The following is a 24,821-nucleotide window of genomic DNA, read 5'->3' as shown; positions in this document are numbered from 1 at the left end:
TGGGGGGGGGGGGGGAACCAGCCAGATCCTATCAGTTTAAGACCAAGAATCAGCAAGGGTAAACACTGGAGAAAAGGAAAACTATCAGAAGCAAAACGACCACCAGATGCTTTGAAGGAGCTGGATCTGTTTGCTTTTTCAAAGACACTGATAGAGATGAGAAAAAGCGGCTTCTGTTCCTCCCATCACGCTTCTCCCACCCCCGCCCCTCCCCAAAAGGATGGGGAGGAGAGCAGGAAAGGAAATCTTTGGCATTCAGAAACTGCAAATTATGTTTCAAAAGCTGTTTCAATCAGAACACACTAACCATTTCTTCTTTTTTTGGACTGCTCACTTAAAAATCAGGATATGGTAGATTTAAAGGGACATTTGAATTCATGCAGTCCATTTCACTCCACTGATGAACAGTCAAGCCTGAAGCTTTTCAGGTAGTGGAAGAGCTAGAAAGGGAACTCAGGTTTCCCTTTCTATCAACTTTTATTATGCATTTTCATATTATAAAATTAAAGTATATTACAGGAAAATAGAAACTTGACAGGAAGTAAGTCACCCATTATCTACTCATCATACTATAACCACTACTCACATTTTGTCCCTTTTATCACATGCTTATAGGCCTTCCCCCCATATTGTTATAATCATTATTGGACTAATATGGAATTCAGATCCTTTTCATGGAGTGTTTAAAACCAACTCTCAAGAGACCCTGGGACATAAGAATCAAGCTGGTTAACCTCAGATCAGGTCTATTTACCTACCTGGTGCATCAGGTACTTGAAGAGGAATGAAAGGATCAGATACGCTTAGAAGTGGGAGGCTAGAATCCACAGTCTGCCCACCCTTCTTTTTTTCAGCTGGAGTTGGTTGGAGGGGAAGGAAGGGTCAAGGAGAGGGAAAAAAGAGAAAAGCAGAAAATATCAAGTAAATCTAGATGAACTTACTATCTACTAACCCAACAGCTCAAATTAGAGAACAAGTCTAAACTCAGAGGTAGAAAAGGGATGAGTGGATATAATACAGTGTAACAGCAAAGTATGTATGAAATATATAATCTGGTCCTTGCAACATACTCTAAGATGTAATTAATGACAAAACTAGGATATGCACACATCTGAAATTCCACTTTTCCCTTTGTGGAAACCCACAGTGATCTTTTTCAGAATTTATACAGCAATTACTGTCCATATTGCACATTATGGCATGTAAACAAACATGATCTATTTAGTAATCTAGCACATATATAGGTACTTCCTATGTAACCACTACCCTCTTGAGGTTGTATCACCAAATGTCTAATATAGTGCTAGGCAGACAGACAGGAGGAGACAGACTTCTTGCCTCCTGCAAGGTTAGACAACCCCTAATCTCTAGACTGCATCTTACATACTACTGGCATTCATTCTATAGTTGACAAACTTACAGATTTACAGAAATCTATGCACCCTATGGGATATGACAGTTTGAAGAGATCTTAGGATTTTCTAGCACAATTTTCTGATTTTTCAGAAAAGGAAATAAAGCCCAGAAGAAGAGATTAGCCAGAGGTGTGTCAGCAGACCTAGGATCAGAACCCAGGTCTCCTTGTTTCTACTTAACCATTTTTTACGATGGATTTTAATATTCAGTTTGTGGTGCCCAGCCGGGTGTGGCTCAGTGGTTGGAGCACTGGCCTGCACACTGAAGGGTCATGGGTTCAGTTCCCAGTCAAGGGCATGTACCTGGGTTGCAGGTTTGATCCCCAGACCCAGTTGGGGCCCATACAGGAGGCAACCAATCAGTGTGTCTCTCTCACATTGCTGTTTCTTTCTCTTTCTTTCCTTCCTTCCTTCCCTTCCAACCTCTAAAAATCAATGGAAAAAATATCCTTGGGTGAGGATTAACAAAACAAACAAAAAATACACAGCTCAGCAGAGTCTCAGGGTGATGTTCCTCAAATTTAGAAATATTTGCTTAAAACATGTCCATGGACTAGAGAGAACAAATCCTATATATTACTTCCAGATCATCCTGACATTTTAATTGAAAGTGACTCTACATCTTTCTTTATCCCTATCTTTTTTATTGGAAATCTCTGGAATAAAGGAAAATATTAAGTTACCACCAGGATTTTGGGCTCATTGGTATGCTAGAGTTATCTGGGAAGTGGAAAACAGTGTGAGTTTGTGTTTCAGGTGCTTGCCCTACTAACCATTTCCAGCAGAAAACGAAGAAGAGGCAAAAGCATCACTTTGGGTTGATTGAAAGCCTGGGATCAAACTCTCAGCTGAGCCTCCAAGCTTCTCAGGATGTTTGCCTGGAGGGACAAAACACCATCAGTTCACGCCAGCAGAATCACAGAGCACATCCCCAGTGCACTTTCTGCACTGACTTCTAGACTTCATTCCTTTTTTACTGTGTTATGGTGACACCTCAGCCATTCAGAGGTCCTTCTGTAGTCACTACAGCAGCTGAGAGAACAACTGAGAAATGGAAGGAGGTTTTAAGAATCAAAAAGAGAGCACATCAGTTTTGCAAGAGGGAAAGCGTGGCTGCAACACAATGCAAATGTAATTAACACTACTGATCTGTACACTTAAAAATGATTAAGCCCTAGTCGGTTTGGATCAGTGGATAGAGTGTCGGCCTGTAGACTGAAGGGTCCCGGGTTCAATTCCAGTCAGGGGCACATGCCAAGGTTGCAGGCTTGATCCCCAGTAGGGGTCATGCAGGAGGCAGCCAATCAATGGTTCTCTCTCATCATTGATGTTTCTCTCTCTCTCGCCCTTCCTTTCTGAAATCAATAAAATATACATACATACACACACATATATATAAAATGGTTAAGATGGTAATTTCTGTTATGTACATTTTACCAGTTAAAAATAAAAATAAATAACAGCAAAAGAGAGAGCTAGAGCCAAAGCCCCAAAGCCGAAGCACATCACTCAAATAGAATACCTCCAGCCCTCACTCAATCTATTTATTTATATATAGAACAACTGAAAAACTGGTCGCTGTGACGTGTGCTGACCAGGGGGCACATGTGGAACATGGCGAGCATCAGCTGCGGCAGGATGGTGAAGCAGGTGGGCGAGGGGCGCCAGACCAAGGCGGGGCGCTGGTCACTGTCATCAGGACGAGCTTCTGGTGGTTACTGAAAACCCTTTGCTCCCACGCACCATGGTCCCGCCGGGTGCTCACACCTGCTGCTGGCACCTGGCACAGGTCCTGATCGCTTGGCACCATCAGCGGGTACAAGCAGTGGCTGCCGGTCCCAATCACCCCTTCGGGCTTCTCCACTGCTCCCTGCTTCTAAGGGGTGATCTGGATGGCAGCCACCTCTTGCACCCGCTGCTGGCACTTGCCCTAATCGCTCCACACAGCTAGCAGGTGCAAGCAGTGCTGGTGGGGCTGCCAGCAGACAAGGGACGGGGGCAAGAGGGGCCAGGCGGAAGCACGGAAGATGAGACCCGCCCTTGTGCCCACTGCAGCCTTGTGGCCCACAGTTCCTTTCAAAGTGCACGAATTCGTGCACTGGGCCCCTAGTTTTTATATAATTGCAATGAGTTTAATGATCTGTTGCAGGCAGTTTAAGAAAGCAAATGAGAAGAGGGAGTGATGGAGATGGCAATAGTGAGAGGCTGTGAGGGACAGGCACAATGCAGCAGCTTCATGTAAAAGCCAAGAGCCGATCAAGAGAGGCAGAAAAGTATTCAAAATAGACACAAGAATTAAAAAAAAACTTGAGGCCTGGCTCAGGTGGTTTGAATTGTCTTGTATACCGAAAGGTGGGGGGTTGGATTCCCGAGCAGGGCACATGCCCAGGTTGCAGGTTCGATCTCTGATTGGGGCACGTACAGAAGGCAATCAATCGATGTTTCTCTCACACATCAATGTTTCTTTCTCTCTCTATCTCTTCTCCCCCCCCTTCCTTGCTCTAAAATCAATTTTAAAGAACTACCACCAACAACAAAAAACTTATTTAAAAAAATTTAAAAACTTGGGCAGGTCACTTACTTGAATGCAAAAATACAATAGTTTTCAAGAGTCCTAAAGGTATTTCTTTTATAGTCGAGAACAATAACTGGCACATATAACAATGAAATAATTTGACAATGAATCATCGAAGAAAGTTAAATCCTATGCTCTATCTTCTGTTTGAAAAGGCAAGAAAGCAATACAAATTTTAAAAAGATATCTATAAAATAACAGTTAAACTATTAGTCAAATAGTTCAAATGTTTGCTCTAAATTCTCTTGGTTCTGTTCATTCCTTTACCCTGAGATACTCTTTGAACTGTATCATACCGTAGAATTGTTGTTTTCCAAAGTGTGTGTGTGCATGTGTGTCTCCTGCCTTCCAAATTAGACTGTGGTTTGTAAGCGGAAAGGCACCTTCTATTTATTTGATCTCCTCAGTAATATAAAACTCTGATCATAGTCAAAGATTCAGTTTCTCTATGAGGGTACTCTCTCATGGTTAAGCAGTTATAATTTTCTGGGACAATAAATCCCCTTAGGACAAGGGAACCATCATATTCCTACAAGAAATGACCATGCAAGACACTCTCATCCCAATCTATGCTATCCAATCTTTCCTAAGTTTTCCCTTCTCCTTGCCACCACCTATAGGAGACTAGGATTTCCTGAGGATGAAGACTTCAGTGCTCCAGTAAAATACAAATTGATTTGTACTCATACTTCAAAATCACATTGTAAGGTATAAAATGTCAAATCACTATATTGTGCACCTGAAACTAATATAACCAATACAAGATTGTATACCAACTATACTTGAATAAAAAAAAAGAAATAAAAAAAAATCAAACCTTTGTGGGGCCCAATCCTACGTGTTTTCTTTTTTTAGTCCTCACCCAAGGATATTTTTTGCCACTGATTTTAGAGAGAATGGAAGGGAGTGGGAGAGCAAGAAACACTGATCAGTTGCCTCCCGCATGTGCCCTGACAGGGGCCCAAACCTGCAACCCAGGTACATGCCCTTGACCAGGAATGAACCCAAGACCCTTCGGTCCATGGGCCAATGCTCTATCTGCTTAGCCACACCAGCCAGGGTTCCAACTCTACATTTTTACATGTATACTCCTCTAGAATAAGGTTTCAAGAATCACAAAGACACCAATTACTCACCTTCCCCCAGCTTGGCAAAGTCCTTATTTAGCAGTTCTTCAGCTGTGAGTTTGGAGAAATTGTCATCATCAAAGGGATTCCACGTAGAACCTTCTGAAGGATTATAAACGTTTTGCTGGGAAGTCCGAGGAGAGCCTGATGGAGTGGTGGTTGCAGACCTAGGTAAGTTCCCATCCCCACGAAAAAAGAAGACATATAAAAGTTGAAAAGGTTCAACCTATTTTCTCTTTGTTTCAAGAGCAAATTCTTTTCCGAGTCAAACCATTATTTCCCACAGTGGTTTTCTAAAAGGGCTTTCCACGGCTACTGGACAGTCGCTATAGATCCCTTTCCACTGTGTAAAATAAATGTTTCCATTTTCTTAATGATTCACTATCTCCCACTACTTCTTTAATCTCTTCCTTAGATTTTTGGTCTCGCCTGCAAGTCCTTTCAATTCAAGATTCCAAAGCAACCTATTGTGTAGCTTATGGTGCCCCCTATAACCCACAATAATGGACCCCAGAGGGCTGGGACTGATGCTGGTTCAAGCTGCCTCCCATCTGTTGGATCGAGCATGCATACAACTATGGTCACCTATCACAGTTAAAGAGAAATAAAGACCACTATCTTGTGCTTCTAGGTACCATTACTTAATTTTATTCTAAGTCTCTCTTGATGCCTTTTGCATTTTAGCTAATGAGTTAAAGATTTTTAACTTTAGAGTATATGGTTCCAAGAAAGCTGAGGGCCTCAAATTGCATTTACTCCACAAACATTCATTGCACTCTACATCTACTTTATATCAGACCCAGAGCCAGTCACTGGATTTGCAAAGGTTGGTTAAGATATAATCCTTGTCTTGGAGGAACTCTCAGGCTAAGTCAACTAGATGAGATACTCATATAGACATATGAATAAATAATAATAATACAATGGGATACGTGCACAACAAATTATAAATGACACCAGAGGAAGGTTTAAAGGAGAGATGGCCTCTGACATTGATCTTGATGAATAGATAAGCACCTCCTTGGTGGACAAGGAGGTCAGTGTAGTTAAGGGAGAGGGCCGAGGCCAGTGATGGCGAACCTATGACACGCGTGTCAGAGGTGACACGTGAACTCATTTTTTTTGGTTGATTTTTCTTTGTTAAATGGCATTTAAAACTATAAAATAAATATCAAAAATATAAATCTTCGTTTTACTCTGGTTGCAAATATCAAAAAATTTCGATATGTGACACAGCACCAGAGTTAAGTTAAGGTTTTTCGAAATGCTGACACGCCAAGCTCAACAGGTTCGCCATCACTGGCCTAGGCTAAACAAAGCGCTTGTGAAGATGGAGAATGACAAGTCCACCAATGTGATGCAATATGTCTTTGGTCTGTTAACCAATGAGTTCAGGTAGTATCCCACAGGCAACCTGAGGGGTGTTGGGGCGAGGGGGGCGGGGGGGATGAAAGATTTTCAGCATGAAAACTTGGTGAGATCGAGAGTTTAGAAAATACCCTGTAAAAATATGGACTAGATGAGAGAATGGAAACAGTGACACAAATAGGAAATTATTTCTTAAGATCAGTATGGTTTATGCACTGCAGGCAAATTCAGTTTCTTATTAAACACAGATGCCTACCACAGCATATACATCTACACACAAACATATGCAAAGAATCACACAGTAACGGCCCACAGCAGACCTTGCCCACGAAGTAAAGTAAGAAGAATAAAGGAGAAGCATCACATACTTGGACTTATTGAGACTGGCCTCGGCTGCAGCTGCCTGGAGCAGCTGGGTTGATTTGCTGGCAGGGACCCCAAAGACTGCACTGTGGGTTACGTCACTGAGAATCCGCCTGTGTCCAGCACGTTGGGTCTTGGGGGATGACGGAGGAGTGAGAGATCCGAGTTTCTGTCCCTGGACGGTAGGAGGTGGGGTTGTCTGAACTGTTGGCTGTTGTCTTACTGGGGCTTGTATCTGCTAGGAAGAGAAATGAAAAATGTTCCAAAACAAAGGAAAAAACAACAAACAGATTAACATAACAAAAAAATGCCACAGGAGAGCTAACATAGAATTTAAATGGCTGAGTTTAACAATAACATCCTGAGAAAAAAAAACAACCACTGGGCTTTGACAACCTGAACTGCAACTTTGGGACTGATACCAATACGGTATTTATCTTGTGTGTTGTGTGTGTACACACACACACACACACACATACACACACACACACACACACTAGAGACCCGGCACATGAATTCGTGCTCGAGTGGAGTCCGGCTGGCCCACCCGATCGGGCTAGGCCGGCTGGGGGGAGGGGCCACGGTTGTTAGCCAGCCAGCCCCGCCCCCTGGTCGAACTCCTGGATGAATTCCCAGTCAAGGGGACAATTTGCATATTAGCCTTTTATTATATAGAATATATATTTCAATCTTCATCAATGACAATGTACAGAGTAACCATATGCAAATTAGCCCAAAGCATAAGACTACAGAAGCTATTCTGATTTTTAATGGCTGCAGTTGGGTTATTTATTTATTTTTTGGTTATTGAACGATTTAAAATGGCCATTCTTTCAACCATTTTAAATAAGGTGGCCACAAACATCTATGGCATACAACCATTTTCCTTTGTAGATTATTGCTTTAAGATGGCTGCAATGTATATTTTTGTTTTAATATATTTTTATTGATTTCAGAGAGGAAGGGAGAGGAAGAGAGAGATAGAAATATCAATGATGAGAGAGAATCATTGATCAGCTGCCTCTTGCATGCCCTCTACTGGGGATCAAACCCACAACCCGGGCATGTTCCCTTGATCGAAATCGAACCTGGGACCCTTCAGTTCACAGGCTGAAGCTCTATCCACTGAGCCAAACCGGCTAGGGCTGCAGTGTGTACATTCACTCACCTGCTTCTCTTAGGTAAGTTCTGCCAAGAGTCATTGGGAAAGAGATGGTCAAAGCTGGGAAGCTCTCCAGCTCCTGGCACAAGCATGTTCCCTCGCCACCCCCTTAACCAACTACCACTAAACAAAGCTTTTTTTTTAATCCAAGGAACATGGAGAAATTTCACAATTCATTCCCAAGAGAGTGATACTTTTGTCTGGGGAAAGCAGAGAGAACCTCCTAAGAAGTGTTGCCTGTAGGAAGTTTATCATCTCATCCCCCCAGATAAGCATCTATTATTATCATCCTGAACACAGATCAGGACCCTTTGTTCTGGTCCCAGCTCTGCTGCTATCAGTCTGTGTGTCTTAGGTAATGACTTTCTAGGTTGGGCCTCAGTTTCCAATTCCCTTAAGTGAGGGGACTGGACTAGATAATTAAGATCTCAATTAGTGCCCTAGCCAGTTTGGCTCAGTGGATAGAGCATTGGCCTGCGGACAAAAGGGTCTCAGGTTCGATTTCAGCCAAGGGCACATTGCCGGGGTTGTGGACTTGACCCAACCCCCAGTAGGGGGCGTGCAGGAGGCAGCCAATCCATGATTCTCTCTCATCATTGATATTTCTATCTCTCTCCCTTCCTCTCTGAAATCAATAAAAAATATATATTAAAAAAAAGAAAGATCTCAATTAGCTACATCATATGGTAATTTTTTTAAAAGCCCTTTTTCATTTAACAAGAGCAACTTTATCTCTTATTAAAAATACAGAGAGTAGCTATCTACTTCACTCCTGCGGGAAGACTAGAGTTGTTTCAGAAACTAAGGTGTAAAGACACTGAACACACAGCTGAGACTTAAAGAAAAAAATCTATTTACGGTACTGCTTCCTTTGGAAGCAATGTAGGATTTCTGGTTTAAGATGGGCCATAAAACTCTAGTAGAACTCAGTCCTCAAAAAGATGGTTTCCTATCATTCGTCTAGTAGTTAGACTTCCCTGGGAATAAGACAGTAGCTGTTATATTCTATTGGCTGGGTGTGTAAAATGTCTTTTTCTATCACTATAAAATTATCTCTCAGTATCACTCAGAAAACTGTGAGTACAAAATTAAAGGCATTTCTTAAAGGCCAAAACACAATGTGTTTGAGGATGTTCAAACAGCAGAGGTCTACCAGGGGAGGATGTAGTGATTCAGATGCTACATTCAGACATTATCTAAAAGTAGACATGATCAATTCTATACTGACAATTGGGCTCAAACAATTCTTAGAGACTCTGGTGTCCAAAGGGATTAGGCCATGGCAAGTGGTCCCACGCATGCAGGCCCCTTGAAGGGTGCTGTATGGTACACTCGATTGAGGTGGCCAATAATGTCGCCCAAAACAAAGAATAAACACAACACTGTCAGGACTCAGGGTAAATGTGGGGGTTCGTATGAACCTCCAAAGACAGAAAACGCCATAATGGCCAAGCTGCCCCTTGAAGAAGGGAAAGGGACTAATTCTAATCCTACCTAGGTCCTTGGCTGCTCAACACAAGAGAAAATGAACAGCTCTTTCTGCCATCCTAATTTCAAAGTAATAAATTAAACCTTCATCAGTAGCCTAGAGTTATTTTTTTAAAAACCTCTACCATTGACGGATTACTTCATCCTGTTCTTGATTATATCAAGAAAAGAACAAATATTTTAACCACAGGGTGGGGAATCGGCCTAGTTCTAGGCCAGAGGCCAACACCCAGCTGCTGCAGCCTGTTTCCCAAGCCCTCACTGCATTCTCCTCTTCCTTTGCTCTCTGAGTCCTGGCTGATTCTCACCACTGGCTCCTGGGCAGGGGATTGCTGCGGGGCTGCGGCTGGCTGAGCCTGGGGCTGCTGTCCGGCTGCTACAGCAGGCTTCTGCTGCACAGCAGCCTGCTGAGTCAGCAGCTGTTGCTGATGCAGGTTTGTGGCCTGCTGCTGCTGCTGCTGCTGCTGCTGCTGCTGGTAAAAGTTCTGTATCAGCTGCTGTTGAGAGCTTCCTTGGGACACCACAGGGAACTGGGCAATTGCTGGTTGCTGGGTTGCTGGGTGTACTGCCTGAAACTAAGCAGGAGAAAGGAGCAAGAAATGAGGAGGTAAATAAAAACCTGTCGCAGTAACAACTAAGACCAGTGATGAAGCCAAAGGCAAAGGAAGGCAGAAGTCTTGTAACTTGGCCTGAAACTCCTGAGGGAAACCTGAAGACATTTAAACAAACAGAGCAGCACCTTACACTGCCAGGCTCCATCCACTACACTATGCTGCCTCCTGTACTGCAGACCAGCTCCCATGTGGGCTTCTATGCCACGCCTGAGGGTGTCCATCTCACTACACATCTGTGACTCCATACATGCGAGTGTAACAGAAGCTAATAAATGATCTCCCAATCACAGAATACTCCTCTTAAAGGGATTTGGAAGTAGCCAAGATTAAAATTCTTCCCTAGATGAACAGGATGAAGCAATGACGGCACTGAAAATAAAACAAACAAAAAAAAGCCCTAAATGTTAACCCAACTATTAAGGCCATCTCTTTCTGAAAATTATTTCCCACTAGCTCTATCTTTACTAACTCTCCAACTTTAAACATTCAAAATATTCAGATTATTACACTTAATGACATTTTATTATATACTGGTAATAAATTGTGTCAAGTTATATTCTCTTATAAAGCATCCAAAAAATAGAGAACCTCCTTTTCTGTCTTTCTCCTACCCACTAAGAACTATGTGCTAGGCACACAAATAGAGCTCAAACAAGGGCCTACTGATGAACAAAACTCCAAGATCTTGTCTCTTAACATCCTAAATAGCTTTACTTCATTATAGAGCTAATTGACAGGATATCGTTTGCCTAATGAGGTCAAGTTAAAGGGTTAGCAAAGAAGCAGATGTCAGTAAATAGTTGCCTATTTATAACCGTGAAATGCTGGAAACAACCAAAAGTCTATCAACAGGGGACTGACTGAATAAACTATCCTATATACCCAACTCTCTAGTTGTAAATAGGAATGAGGACTACCTCTATATAAGGGATGGAAGGGACAGAATTTTGCAGATTTAACTTTGAAACTATGTAAATATTTTACGTGTTTGCAAAACAAAATTAAAACAAAATTTAAAGGTCAATAACTAAAAAGCAAAAGCAAAATGAAGCAAAGAAACCCATGTGTCAAATTAATAGCCAAACTCCCCAGAAAATAATATGCTAAACATTCTAAGGGCAAAAAATCTGAAACTATTTTCAGTAATCCTATTAGTATTGCTTTTTTTAAACTATAAATCAAATAAGTAATTATGTTAATGTTATTAGGAATCAAGCCTTTAATTAGAAAAAAAAATATCTACACTAATAAAAGAGAAACATGGTAATTGGCGTACGACCGCTACCCTTCCCATTGGCTATGCAGCGAGATATGCAAATTAACTGACAGCCAAGATGGCAGCCAGCAGCCAGGCAGCTTGAAACTAACATGAGGCTTGCTTGCTTCAGTGACGGAAGAACCCAACGTTCCCCGCCTGCAGCTGCAGGCCTCTGAGCCTGCAGTTTAAGAAACTATGTAACAAATCCCCCCGGACTTCAGCCAGCAGGATCGCAACATTGTATGCAAAGGCCAGAAACCTACTTTCATCAGCGGAGGCCTAAGAGCTGGAGCCCATCCTCAAGCTAAAGCTGGCCCAGAATAAAAAAAAAAAAAAAAGGAAAAAAGGAGCGGTTGGGAGCTTCAGTTCCAGCCTGAAAACAGCCCTCTGCCCCGCACCAAGACTGGCCAGGCACCCCAGTGGGGACCCCCACCCTGATCCAGGACACCCTTCAGGGCAAACCAGCCGGCCCCCACCCATGCACCAGGCCTCTACCCTATAGAGTAAAAGGGTAATATGCCTCCCAGCACTGGGATCAGCAGAGCCGTGAGGCCTCCCGACACCGGGATCAGTGTGACAGGGGGCAGCGCCCAAACCCCCTGATCGCCCTGCGGCTCTGTGTGTGACAGGGTGCGGCACCCCAAACCCCGCCCCCCACAGGCCCTGCTCTGTGTGTGACGGGGTAGAGCCATAACCTCCCCATCGGCCCTGCCCTGAGTGTGAGAGTGGCGGCGGCCCAACTCCCCAATCGGCCCTGCTCTGAGCCCGACCAGGGGCTGCACCTAGGGATTGGGCCTGCCTTCTGCCACCCGGAAGCAGGTCTAAGCCAGCAGGTCATTATCTCCGGAAGGGTCCCAGACTGCTAGAGGGCACAGGCTGGGCTGAGGGACCCCCCCTTCCCCCCCGAGTGCAAAAATTTTTGTGCAACGGGCCCCTAGTATATATATAAAAGCTTAATATGCTAATTGTCCCTCTAACCCTTCGACCTGTTGCTATGACAGTGCACTGACCACCAGGGGGCAGACGCCCCAACCAGTAGGTTAGCTTGCTGCTAGGGTCAGGCCGATCAGGACTGGGCCAGACTGGCCGGATACGCCAACCTCCCGCAGTCCCTCCACGGCTTCTAAAATATTTCTTCTAATTAATTTGCTTTCAATGTGCATGAATCTGTGCACCAGACCTCTAGTACAAATATAAAATCTATGAAGTTAAACAAAAATCCTGTAATTATACATCTAAATTAGGAATATAAATTTGAATTCACGGTATATATTCTATTAAGAAAACAAAATTTATTTCCTAACTACTGTCCATTGAAAAGGTCTAAAAACAATAACTAACCCATTAGCAAATGAGTATCCCTAGACCAAAATTGTGGTCTCTAAAGACCATTTCCATGAAAAGGAAAAGAAGCTCCTTAGAGAAATGGCTGATTTCAGGTAGAATGAGCCTGGAACAGCTTGTTACAATGAATAATAAGGAAACCATAAAGACTACTGGAGTCCCAGCCAAAGGATCTAGGAGCCAATTTGAAGATTTTCACTGGACAAAGTTGGGATGCTTTGAACATCAAAATATGCTGGGTTTGTTGTTCTTCCAAGACAATGAAAAAAAATTTTTATATCTCATGTGACTTAGTGTTCTAAGTTCTGTGTTCTAAGTTCTGTCTCTGAGTTCTGTGTCTCTCTGTCTTGTTACATCTGTATTTATACCAGTTGATTCCAATCCTATCAATCTCTATTCCAAAGGTTAGGGCGTTTCTTATCTCCATTCCAGGGAGTAAAGATTATGTAGCTTAAGCATGACTGTTCGTAGTTAAAGTGATTAATTACCAGCCTGGCACTTAGTTAAGAGGTTTTACTCCCTCCCTAACTTCAGGGGAAAATCTCTACCTGGGGAAACAACCTTTCTCGGAGAGGTGACCTTGGTTAAAACACATAGTGCCAAGAAGGTGAGCAAATATATTAAGAACAGTATTCCATATATGCCAGGTCCCTTGAAACAGCAAGGATGGACCGGCTCCCGGCAAAAATAAACAAAATTTTAAAAACTACAATGTATGGACACATATCAAATATGTTAAGATCCACAAGTTCCTAGTGATACTAAAACAAAAACCTCATTATTCACCTTTGGATGATACTAAGAACAAACTCATTCTAAAACTGGTAAAAACAGGAAAAGAATCATAAATTTTTCGGCCTTTTCTGCACAAACAATACCTTAGGGTAATAAAATAGTTGATGAAAAAAATTCTTTATAGATAAATTCCAGCCCTTAAATGAAGAGGAAATGCTAGAATATTACCATTTTGCCATCCCTAATGAATTAATAGACTTAGGAAATGATTAGCAATGACTGCTAAGCTGATAGGGAACATCAAATGAATGGATCAAATGGACAACACCAAACCCACTTATTAGTGTTAATATTATTAAAAGAGAGGACAACCAGACATTATATGCCCCTGATGTGATATAACCAGAAAAACAAAGAACAATCAAACTGAATGGAATACTGAGCAAGCCTCAGGAAATTACCAGTTTACCCAGGGGATAGAGAAACATATTAAACATCACCACAGGGATGCCATCAACCAAATCCAGAATGTGGAAAATTCTACAGGACAAGTGACCCAGTTTCTTAAAAAAAAAAAAAAAAAAAGACAAAAGGGGGTAAAAAGAGGGAGAGGGTACCTATGGAAAGGGACTTAAAAGATGAAAGATATAGTACTTGTTATAAATGAATATGTTCAAAGTAAAATATGTGAAAAATATAAGAAAATATAACGGAAAAAAAATGACACTAAATACAATATGTGGACTTTGGATCCTGATTCAAACAAGCCAACTTTAATTATGAGACATGATAAAGGGCTAAACACTTCTGGATATTTGATAAGAAATTATTGTATTTTGTTTCAGTATGATAATGGTCTTGTAGTTATGTGTGAGAGAGAGGGAAAAAAAGAGTTCTTAAAAATTAGCTCCCTTCCTGAAGTTCCTCAGTCAGGGGAAGAATTCCCAAAGCCTGAGAAGAAAGGTGAAAGGGGCAGAGTGATCCTGTGATTGCTCCACTCTGCAGTGCTTTACAGTACTTACATCTGGGAGAAGCAGTGATGAGGTCATTAATGGATCAGTCTTCCCAAGGCTTCCCAAGACAGATTTCTGTACCTAGAACAGCGGTTCTCAACCTGTGGGTCGCGACCCCTTTGGGGGTCGAACGACCCTTTCACAGGGGTCGCCTAAGACCATCGGAAAACACATATATAACTACATCTTGTTTTTGTGATTAATCACTATGCTTTAATTATGTTCAATTTGTAAGAATGAAATTGGGGGTCACCACAACATGAGGAACTGTATTAAAGGGTCGCAGCATTAGGAGGGTTGAGAACCACTGACCTAGAGGGTCTTTTCACAGTGATGACTGGGATATGCAATGCAAAGGTCACACTCTGACCACCTTACCTGTTGAGCCTGTGTCTGTGGCTGCTGCTGCTGGTAAAATGTGCCCGCTGGCTGCTGTGATGGTGGTGGTGGTTGTTGTTGTTGTTGCTGCTGCTGCTGCTGCTGCTGCTGTTGCTGCTTGAGGAAGAGTTGCTGCTGGTGCTGGGGTGTGGCCTGGGCCTGAGAGGGCAGACCCTGGGCAGGAGTGGAAGGCGTCTGTTGTGGGGTGGGTGGAGCCTGAGGCTGCTTGGGCTGGGACTGTGGTAGAGGTTGGCTGGGTGGGGGCTGAGTTTTTGATTGGGGAACACTGGCTAAAAGACCAGGCTGATTGCTGGGTCCTGCAATGAGAATAAATTCCATGTAAGAGCTCAGCACTATTCCCAAAACGACTTTCCTTCTTGCCAACATAAGAAAAGAGGGGGTGCTAAGTGGACAGATAATCCCCAAATCCATGTGCTCCTGACTGTCTTTATACCTGGAATGTCCTTCCTTTTTGCTAATCTATGCACTTTTTAAAAATACATATTTTTTTATTGATTTCAGAGAGGAAGGGAAAGGGAGAGAGAGATGGAAACATCAATGATGAAAGAGAATCACTGATTGGCTGTCTTCCCCATGCCCCACACTGGGGATAGAGCTCACAACCCGGGCATGTGCCCTGACCAGGAATTGACCGTGACCTCCTGGTGCATAGGTCAACGCTCAACCACTGAGCTATGCTGGCTGGGCTGCACTTCATATTTTTCAAAACAAGGTTCAACAAACAATTCTATATTTGCCTCCTTCAAAAAGCTTTCCTTTATTCACCAACCCATTTAGTCAGTTACTCCTTTAGTTAGTATCTTGATTATCTACAAATTCAACTAGCCTTTGATGCTAATGTATATACATACAATCTTTGTACTTGTTGGCATTCTGCAGAATAAAAGCATTCTTTGATGTTTTATATGTAGGCTGCACAATTCCAGTCTGGATGCCTTATAAGTAAATGGCTACCAAATTTACCCAAAACAGCTTCCTGGTAAGGGAAGTGATGGCTGAGTTCAGTTACTTGATTATTTGGATCAGTCCTCTTTATGAAACAAAACTTAGTCACCTCACCAGAAAGAGAATACCAAAGCACAGAGGGGTGAGAGATACTTCAAGAGACAGAATTAAAGAAATAATTTCTCTATGTCAAAAAGAGGTGTGTCTTGGTGTTTAGAGGCAAAGAAAAGTATATGAAATAAAGAGGTAGGTCTGGGATGAATGGTCCAGGGCACAAAATTAGGGCTAAGACTAGAAAAAAATAGAGACAACAGGCTTTGGTGGTCTTGGTGATTCCCTGCAGAATTCAATGACAGGCCTCCCCTTTCACCAGCCTCCTGCCATATAACTTCAATGGCAGCTTACCTCTTGTTCCTTAAAGAAAACCATTCTTCTTTTTATAATCCTCATGTGAGGATATGTTTTTTAATTGATCTTTAGAGAGAAAGGAAGACAGAGTGGGGGGGGCGGGGGGAGAGAAAGAGAGAGAGAGAGAGAGAGAGAGAGAGGGAGATAATGATAGGTTGCTTTCTGTACGTGCAACAAAGAACAATCAAACCCTCAACCTAGGTATGTACCCTGAACGGGAATCGAACCTGCAACCTTTGGGTGTACAGGATGGCGCTCCAACCAACTGAGCCACCTGGCCAGGGCAGAAACCTATTGTTCTTTATGTAGCTCTGTATTCCATTCCTGAAGCAAAATTAGGCTTTCCAAGACTTCTCATTATCCAGGATAACAAAGAGGTGTACCAACTTTCAAAGCTCCTAGGAACTGACCTGCAGCCTGAGGTGGGGGCTGAACCGTGGCTCTCTTTCGAGGTGTCAGGGCTGGCTGGATAGGAAGGATTCCTGGGTTTGGCTGAGTCTGCCCAGCTTTAGGCCTCTGGCGGGGTGCAATGGAAGTCTCTGTGGTGGGAATGGGGTCTGTCAGTCTAGAAGAGGAAAAGAAAAAACAAACATTCATATTAATGTGTGAGAAAATGGTTGAGGGGCAGAGTACATGATGGATTAGCTTTGTTCTCCACACTCATCCAACCTTCTAGATTTGCTTAATCAACATTTCCCAGCAGGCATTCTGTGTTACTAGATGTTATAAATAAAGATTTCATGGGAAAATGTTTTAATGTTTCAGCAGAACTTTTCATGTGTATAGAGACCCTTAAAGAAAGCACTGTATAGAACGTAGTATTTCTCAAATCTATTTGACCTTGTGGCCCTCCTAGCTAACATTTCCTAGAATTTCCCAGAATACACATTGGGTGATGATGCAAAGTGAGGTTTGAAGCAGGTTGTTTTCAGATGTAGAGGGAACTCAAACTTGGTTAGAACTAGCTGTCAAAATGGTCTTTCTACTATAAAAAGTATGCAAATAAATTAATCCAATAAGGCAAGTAAAAGAAATAAGTAAATAATTCAAGTTGAAGTATTTGGGGAGTGTGACAGGAACTCCATTTCCTCCAATACACATATTTGTTTTTCCCCATGGTAATATAATATTTACCTCGGCATAGAGTCACCTATAGTAAAAACCAAATTGCCCAGTCTCTCTTATAATCAGGTGTGGCCATGTGTCTAAGTTCTGGCCTTACGTGTTATATACACAGATCGTTACGTGGCAGTTGCTAGAAACCTTAAGAAATAACTGGTACATGCCCTTTGTCTCTCTTCTTCTTTGGTCATTCCTTGATCCTGCTGCTTGGAACAGGGATGCTGCCACATTGGTCCATGAGGTCATGGCCACAGCCTGAGGGATGGCAGAGCGGTGAGCATGAAGAAGCCCCGGCACCTGAGGACTTTGTGGAGCAGAACTGCACTATCATCCCTGCACTACTTACCCCAGACTCTATTTACTTAAAGAAAAAAAATAAACATCTATCTTACAGAAGCCACTGTAATTTTGGAGTTTCTTTAAGTCAGAACCAAATCGATCCACATTAATACGGGAGAACTGCTGTATGGTCTGCCTCTTCTTGTGATGGTGCTAAGCCCCAGGTGGTGACTTCCGTTCATTAGAGCGGCCCAGGGAGCCGGCACGCTCAGATCAGAGTGGTTGTCCTTTGAAAATGTACTTTAGGGAGGACAGCTGACTGAGGCTAAGGCCAAAATAAACAAGCTTCGTGGATATTTCCAAAATATGCCTGGCACAGCCTCCATGAAATGCAAAACAGGAAGCAAAGCGACTGGCCCCATGTCCTTCCCTGTGACATACCTCCAAGGTATTCCATTCTGGACCCGTGGCTTTTCACTAGTGTCCTGCTAGAGAATGATTTTCAGCCTTTTTCATCCATGGTACACGTAAACCAATTATTAAAATTCTGTGGCACACCCAGAAATATATTATGTTTTTGGCCGATTTGACTAAAAAATAGGTATAATTTTGATTCATTTATACCAGAAGGCTATTGTTGTGTTGGCTGTTGTCATTTTTTTTACTTGACAATCTACGGCAAAAGAGTCAGTACCCCTGACTAAATAGTCAGGTCTTGCATGTTTTTAAAATTCTTGCAGTACAATGGTTGAAAATCACTGTGCTAGAAAGAAGCTCTTATGCTGGGGAGAGAACTGATAATATAAAAGCGCTCACATTTGGGGAGGCTATAACCTGGGGGAGGGAGGTGGATAGGGAAATGGGACAGATGTTGAGAAAGGTGTAAGAAAGATAAAGCCAAGGGTCAGAACTTAAACAGACTTGAGTAAAAAAACAAATATTAAAAACTCCCACAGTGGACTTCTCCTAGGGGTAATAATATCTTAGAAACACTAGGATTTAGAATCAAAGAAAACTATATTTGAGCATTAGCTCCCTACCTACCAACTGCATAACAATGGGCATATCATTTAACCTCTTTTAGCCTTGGGTCCCTTATATGTAAAATGGAGAAAACAATACCTACATAATGAGGCGGATGCGAACATCAAATGCAACAATGACTGTGAAACCATTTTATGAAATGCAGAATGTTTGAACTATCAGTTTGAACAGGTCTCAATATGCTGCGGAAAAAATACAGACTGAGAAACCAGGAGACTCGACTCTAAGTTGTCCTCTCTGTGTGATCTTGGGCAAATCACTTAAGGTACAGTGTATAGAGTGTGAATGCTGGAGGTCTAGTTCTTTTACTAACCCCATAGTGATTAACTAACTGCCTTGGGCAACTTAAAATTCTGAGTCTGTTGCCTCTTTAACAAGAGTTAGAAAGAAAAACCGCACGTGTTAGGATTGGGGAGTGAATACAAAAATGAAATCACTGTAAATTATAGATAGGATGACTTAGACCCAAATCTCTTGGCTGTCATGTCTATGTATTCTCACAGCATTATTGAGGTCCATAGAAATTAACAGTTTGGGCACTCTACAGTTTATAAAACAGCTGCACAGCCATTTATGCATTTGATGTTCACATCTGCCTTATGACATAGGTACTATTTTATCCATTTTCACAACAGAGTACCACTCAAATGTTAATCGTTGTTATCCTTTTTACAAATGTGTGTGCTTTGTGGGAAGAGATCCTTGCTTAGCCTCAGTACATACCATGTTTGGATCTAGTACAGAAGGCCATAAACCCAAATACTAAGCTATTAAATTAGTCCCAGAAGCGGAGAAACTAAGATGGCGGCAGAGATAAACACCGGGAAATTAATGCCGCACACAACAATTGATTAATACCTCAGAGAAACAATACGGACTTCATCCAGAACCACAGGAAGCCTGGCTGACTGTAAACTCTACAACTAGAAGGAAGGAAAGGCACACTGAGACCCGCAGAAGCTGCAGGAGTCACAACAGAGTACCACTCAAATGTTAATCGTTGTTATCCTTTTTACAAATGTGTGTGCTTTGTGGGAAGAGATCCTTGCTTAGCCTCAGTACATACCATGTTTGGATCTAGTACAGAAGGCCATAAACCCAAATACTAAGCTATTAAATTAGTCCCAGAAGCAATTCCCAGAGGTGAGCATGGCAGACTTATTCAGATTGCAAAGTAACAATCTGAATATAGTTTGCTAAATTTGTTAAAAACCAAAGTCTCATCATTACTTTAGAGCCACATCTGCAGGCATTCTGTAAACATTCAAGAATTTTTTTTAAATGTAGAAGTTATTTTACTGTTCTATAAAAATTCACATATTCCCATCTAAGGTACTTTGTTGATAATTTGCTGCTTAATGTTTCCTTGCCATGGGAGTGTGGTAGGAAAAAAAGGGGGTATAAACATCTCTGGGGCTACCCTTAGAATTTGCCATTGGGAAGGCATAGCAGTCATGAGGATGTGTCCTGCAGACCTTCATATACAAGGGATATGAAAGACCAAGCACTCCAGCTGCTGTGCTCCGAAATCCACTGCTACTGCTGTGTTTGCCCTGAGGCCATGCTTCCCATAGGCAGCCCCCAGTCTTACTATCCCAGTCACAGGGATATTAAGGAAGACCAGGTCCAGGGACATAGGAGACTCCTCTGGTAGCTGACTTTGACCAAGGATCCCCTTTGGCAAACCTTCCTTAAATTGTGTGGCAATTTAGGTCACTTCCACCCAACTTTCTCCTCCCTCTCTCTAGGTCAGACTTACATCACCTTCTGATGGCTCTCCCAACCTTCCCTGGCTCCCTCCCTATTTTCTCTCTCAGGCATTTCCCCAAATAAAATACTAGCTTCTGTAGTCCTCTCTTATCGTCTGTGTCTTGGGACACCCTAGGTTACACAGGATGTGATTAACTAAGATCCACAGGCTCTTTGGCTGTTTCATGGACTCAGTGCTTTGACCTGTACTTCCCTCATGTGGCCAGGGCCTTAGTGAGTAAAAAGGAAAGGGAGGTAGAGGATTAGGGTGCTGAAGGAGGCTAAACAAAGGCCGGGACACTCTTGTACTAGCAATATTTAAAGTCTGCTGTTGCCTCATCTCTGAATGCTCCTGTGCCTAATCCCAAGCAAGGGGAACAGCTGTGGAATTTTTTATTCTCTTTCAAATGTAGATCATTGTATTTCATTAGATTCCTCCTTGCATTCCCAAAGGATAGCTTCTGCCTATAGGAGATACAGCTTGCTTTCTTGTGCTGGGCAGCCTCTTAGCCATGGCAGTAGAAGAATCAAGAAATACAAGGCATCCTCCCTCCCCTGCTACTGAGGCAACAGAGCACAACAGGTGCTCACTGAGGCATTTCTTACCTGGCCTTTGGCTGGGTCTTCTTTGCAGCTGCCTCGCTGGCTTTCACTGGCTCAGGAAGCTTTGTAGGAATGGGAGAGTTCTAGAGAATGAAAGAAAAATTTTAAAAAGAACATCACAGATTTCTTTGTAGAAGAATGATCACCATGATTGGGCTGATGAAAATATGTGTTGGGTTTTTCCAGAGTGGCTTCTAGACCCTGATCTCTAGTAGAGCATATCCCACTGGACTCAGCCCCAGTCAGAGGGACAAATTATCTGAGAAGAGGACAGGGCAACCCCCTGCGGCACATTCCCCTGCCATCATTCTCAACCTTTTGTATGGCTAAGGTCACTGGGGTTTGATGTCAGTACCCTTCTCTCCCTAAAGCACAGCTTAGAAGTGAGGTTATGATAGGAATGAAAAGAGATGTCTGTAACCTGTATTACTTAAAAATTTTTTTAAAAAATATTTTTATTGATTTCAGAGAGGAAGGAGAGAAGGAGAGAGAGATAGAAACATCAATAATGAGAGAGAATCATTGACTGGCTGCATCCTGCATGCCCCACACTGGGGATTTGCTGGTAACCTGGGTATATGCCCTGACTGGGAATCAAACTGTGACATCCTGGTCAATGCTCAACCACTGAGCCACACCGCCCGGGCTTTATTACTATTTAAGTTCTCAGCTAGATATTAGAGAAGTCAGAGCTGACTAGTGTGCCCAACCTTCTAGTCAGAATGCTGGGAGAAAACCACAGCCAGTGTGTCTAGTTGCTGAGCCAGCACCTCTTTCCAGCACATGAGGCACTACTCAGTCCACAAGCCACGCTGACTGAGCTCCTTGAGCTTGGATTCGGCACCATCCATCCAATACTGTCTCTCCAGGGAGCACTAGCTGTCTCTAACCACAAGACCACTGTTTACCACTGCTGAGCAAGCATCAAATGACTTGAGACTTGTGAAGCTGACTTATTAAAAACTGGTTACCAATCTGAATGCTTCCAATTATATTTCATATTATTTAACTTTATGAATGGGAAAATGGGATAGTGAAAGAAAACAAGGTCATGTTAGATTACTGTACAGTATCTCCTGTTCTGGGAAACATGACAAACAAAATACTAGTAATGAAACTGGCTTTTTAAAAAATATATATTTTAATATATTTTATTGATTTTTTACAGAGAGGAAGAGAGAGGGATAGAGAGTTAGAAACATCGATGAGAGAGAAACATTGATCAGCTGCCTCCTGCACACCTCCTACTGGGGATGTGCCCGCAACCAAGATACATGCCCTTGACCGGAATCGAACCTGGGACCTCTCAGTCTGCAGGCCGACGCTCTATCCACTGAGCCAAAACGGCCAGGGCTGAAACTGGCTTTTAAGAGGATGTCTCATTTCCTTCACATTTTTAGGTGGGGGCAATTTCTGCAGAAAATGTCTCCTAGATTCTTTTTCACCCACCAAGTGTTCCTTTCCCAAGGGAGAAGGTGTAACTTATTTTACTGATAGGACTAGAAGAAAAAGGTGAGCTTGTTTGGTTCCTTATGCTCTCCCTCCTTTAGGGAAGAGCCTGTCTCTCAGGAATCAGGTGCTCACTGCTTAGTCACAAGGCTCTAATGTTAGGGAACTGGCCAAGCTATGTTCTCTGACTCAATGTTATTAGTGATAAAACCAATATTCTGAGCTCCATCTGAATGACTTCCACATCTGATCCAAATGTGGGAGTGAAAGTGGACTGTTCTTTACCAGCTCCCAAAATGACATCAGAAGTTCATTACTGGAGAAGCAGGCAAGACAATTTCAGACCAGAACTTGAGACGGCATCCATTAGTACAATATTCAAGAAAGTTGGATCATACTATGACCAGAAAAATATGCCACGACTGTGAAAAGGGTGTTTTCAAGAACTGTATTCTGATACTGAGAATGCAGAGTTTAGGATTAAAAGTGTAGAAAACATTCTGATGTGTGTGGGGAGGGTAGAGGAAAAGGAGTGTGAGTCACAAATGGCCAACAGCAGAAGCAAAATCAAGAAAGTTCTGCTGCCGTGAAGGAGAAAAGGGACAAGGGGCTTTGGTTACAATTGGTGTGGGGCATGTCCAGACCTTGTCTCAGGAAAGCAGCTGCCTAACCATCTCTAGGTAAATACAATAAGCTCTTAGTGAATTGTGAAAATCAGCAAGACCATAGTTTAGTCAATCTTTACCCAAAGTGTTCAACTCGATCTCTAGGGTTTCTTATTTTTCCCCAGTGTAATTACCTCAGTTTTAGATTTAAATTCTATGGGGAAAATGGACTCTGTTTAATAGCAATTACTTCCTAGCAATTTGCTTGAATGAGCCCTACTAGATAAAGCAAGGGACATCTATATTCACTAAACAGCTGATTAACACCCCAAGAATTCTAGATGACAATTAATTATGTTTACATCCCCTAAAAAGCACCTTTCACATACCTGAACATTTGGAATTGGGCATTCTTTCTTGAGTAGTTTAAATGAGAAGTAGGAGACCTGGTAAATATCCGGCCTTTTGTCAGGGTCTGGTTCCAACATATACCCTAAGAAAAACAAATGTTACCTCATTTAATAATATCCTAACAGTTATTACATTAGCTAGGAAGCAATTGTTTTTCCTCATAAAAGTCCAATTTGTCCTTTTCCTCCCTTCTCAGAAAGGGAAACTCGTACTTTCTTAAATTTTTAAATATCTACAAGTAAATAACAAAGTTTTAAAATTGTAACAAAGATACTTGAAGTTCACTGTGCTCTGCACAATCGGGACTCAATTCTCAATATGAAAGTTACTGCCTTCATATTCTGGGACCTAGGAAGTTGCATGGTCTTGCTTCTGGCCTCCTTAGTTCATATGATCTTGTTAAACAAGTGATTATTCTTAATAATTATAACCGAAACTTACATTTCATAAACTTACTATCTTTTTGTTATTGTTGGAGATCTAAGCTAGTTTTAAGGCTAAAAGAAATCACAAAATAACAAATGCATCTCTACTTTTAACACTTGTCTGTTTCTAGCTGCCCTTCCGGAAAATGGAAAAATCCTCAGGGAAAAAAATCTTTAAGACACACAAACACACACTCACATATACAGTATATACAAACAATAATGCAAGGCCATTTATTGCTTAAGAAATCAAATGAATGGTTTAGACAGTAAGTTCAGAAAAAAATTGATCAGGCTACAGTCTTGTGAAGGGCTTGCAGACGAGGCGGGACTTGAGCTGGTCCTTGAAGGCAGGGAAGAATTTAGTCAGTCAGGGTAAAGCAGAGAAAAAGACATTACAGATGAGAGAATAGTCTGAGCAAAGATGAACTTGGAGAAAGTAAAAAAAAAAAAAAAAAAAAAAAAAAAGCCTTGCTACAAGGAAATAGAGGAGCCAGAAGGCCAGGGCATAGATTTTCTTGTCAGAGAGTACAGGGAAATAAGGCTGGGTGGGTGGGATGGAACTAGAGTATGAAGGATTCTAAATGCCACACTAAGAGGATGAACCCTACTGTGGCCATGAAGTTACTGAATAGGCACATGATAGGGTGGTATTTTACAAGATTAATCTTGTGGTGAAGGTGTGTTGGATTGACTGAAGAAAGAGGGGGAGGCTATGGACAATCCACTACTAAAGGCATGAGCTGACAGAGCCTGTACTGTATATAGAGTGGAACCTCGGTTCTCAAACATAATTCACTCCCAAGGCTGTTCAAGAAGCGATTTGTTCGAAAACCAAATCATTTTTTCCATTAGAAAAATGTAAATTGAATTAATCTGTTCCAGACCCCTAAATGATTCCCTGTCTTAATCTTTTTTTA

The 24,821-nt window shown here is 42.1% G+C and overlaps 1 protein-coding gene across 12 annotated transcripts in view; it reads right to left on the bottom strand.

Moving 5' to 3' along the window:
• Positions 1-24,821, bottom strand: part of AAK1 (AP2 associated kinase 1) — a 144,707-nt gene that overhangs the window by 35,064 nt on the left and 84,822 nt on the right. For 4 of the 12 annotated variants that reach the window (XM_015571476.1, XM_006775322.2, XM_006775324.2 and 1 more), the window contains exons 8-16: positions 23,455-23,558; positions 21,015-21,094; positions 16,625-16,779; positions 14,841-15,157; positions 9,807-10,073; positions 6,854-7,086; positions 5,127-5,302; positions 2,189-2,293; positions 759-854 (exon numbers count right to left, since the gene is read on the bottom strand). In XM_015571476.1, coding sequence (XP_015426962.1) covers positions 759-854; positions 2,189-2,293; positions 5,127-5,302; positions 6,854-7,086; positions 9,807-10,073; positions 14,841-15,157; positions 16,625-16,779; positions 21,015-21,094; positions 23,455-23,558 — 1,533 coding nt within the window. The remainder of the gene's footprint in view (positions 1-758; positions 855-2,188; positions 2,294-5,126; positions 5,303-6,853; positions 7,087-9,806; positions 10,074-14,840; positions 15,158-16,624; positions 16,780-21,014; positions 21,095-23,454; positions 23,559-24,821) is intronic. The other 8 variants (XM_006775319.2, XM_006775326.2, XM_006775318.2 and 5 more) reach the window with 6 other exon arrangements.

This window comes from Myotis davidii, unplaced genomic scaffold, assembly GCF_000327345.1.
Source record: "Myotis davidii unplaced genomic scaffold, ASM32734v1 scaffold247, whole genome shotgun sequence".
Taxonomy (NCBI): domain Eukaryota; kingdom Metazoa; phylum Chordata; class Mammalia; order Chiroptera; family Vespertilionidae; genus Myotis; species Myotis davidii.
Note: the sequence above shows the minus strand (reverse complement) of the source record. Positions and strands in the feature narration are given on the sequence as shown.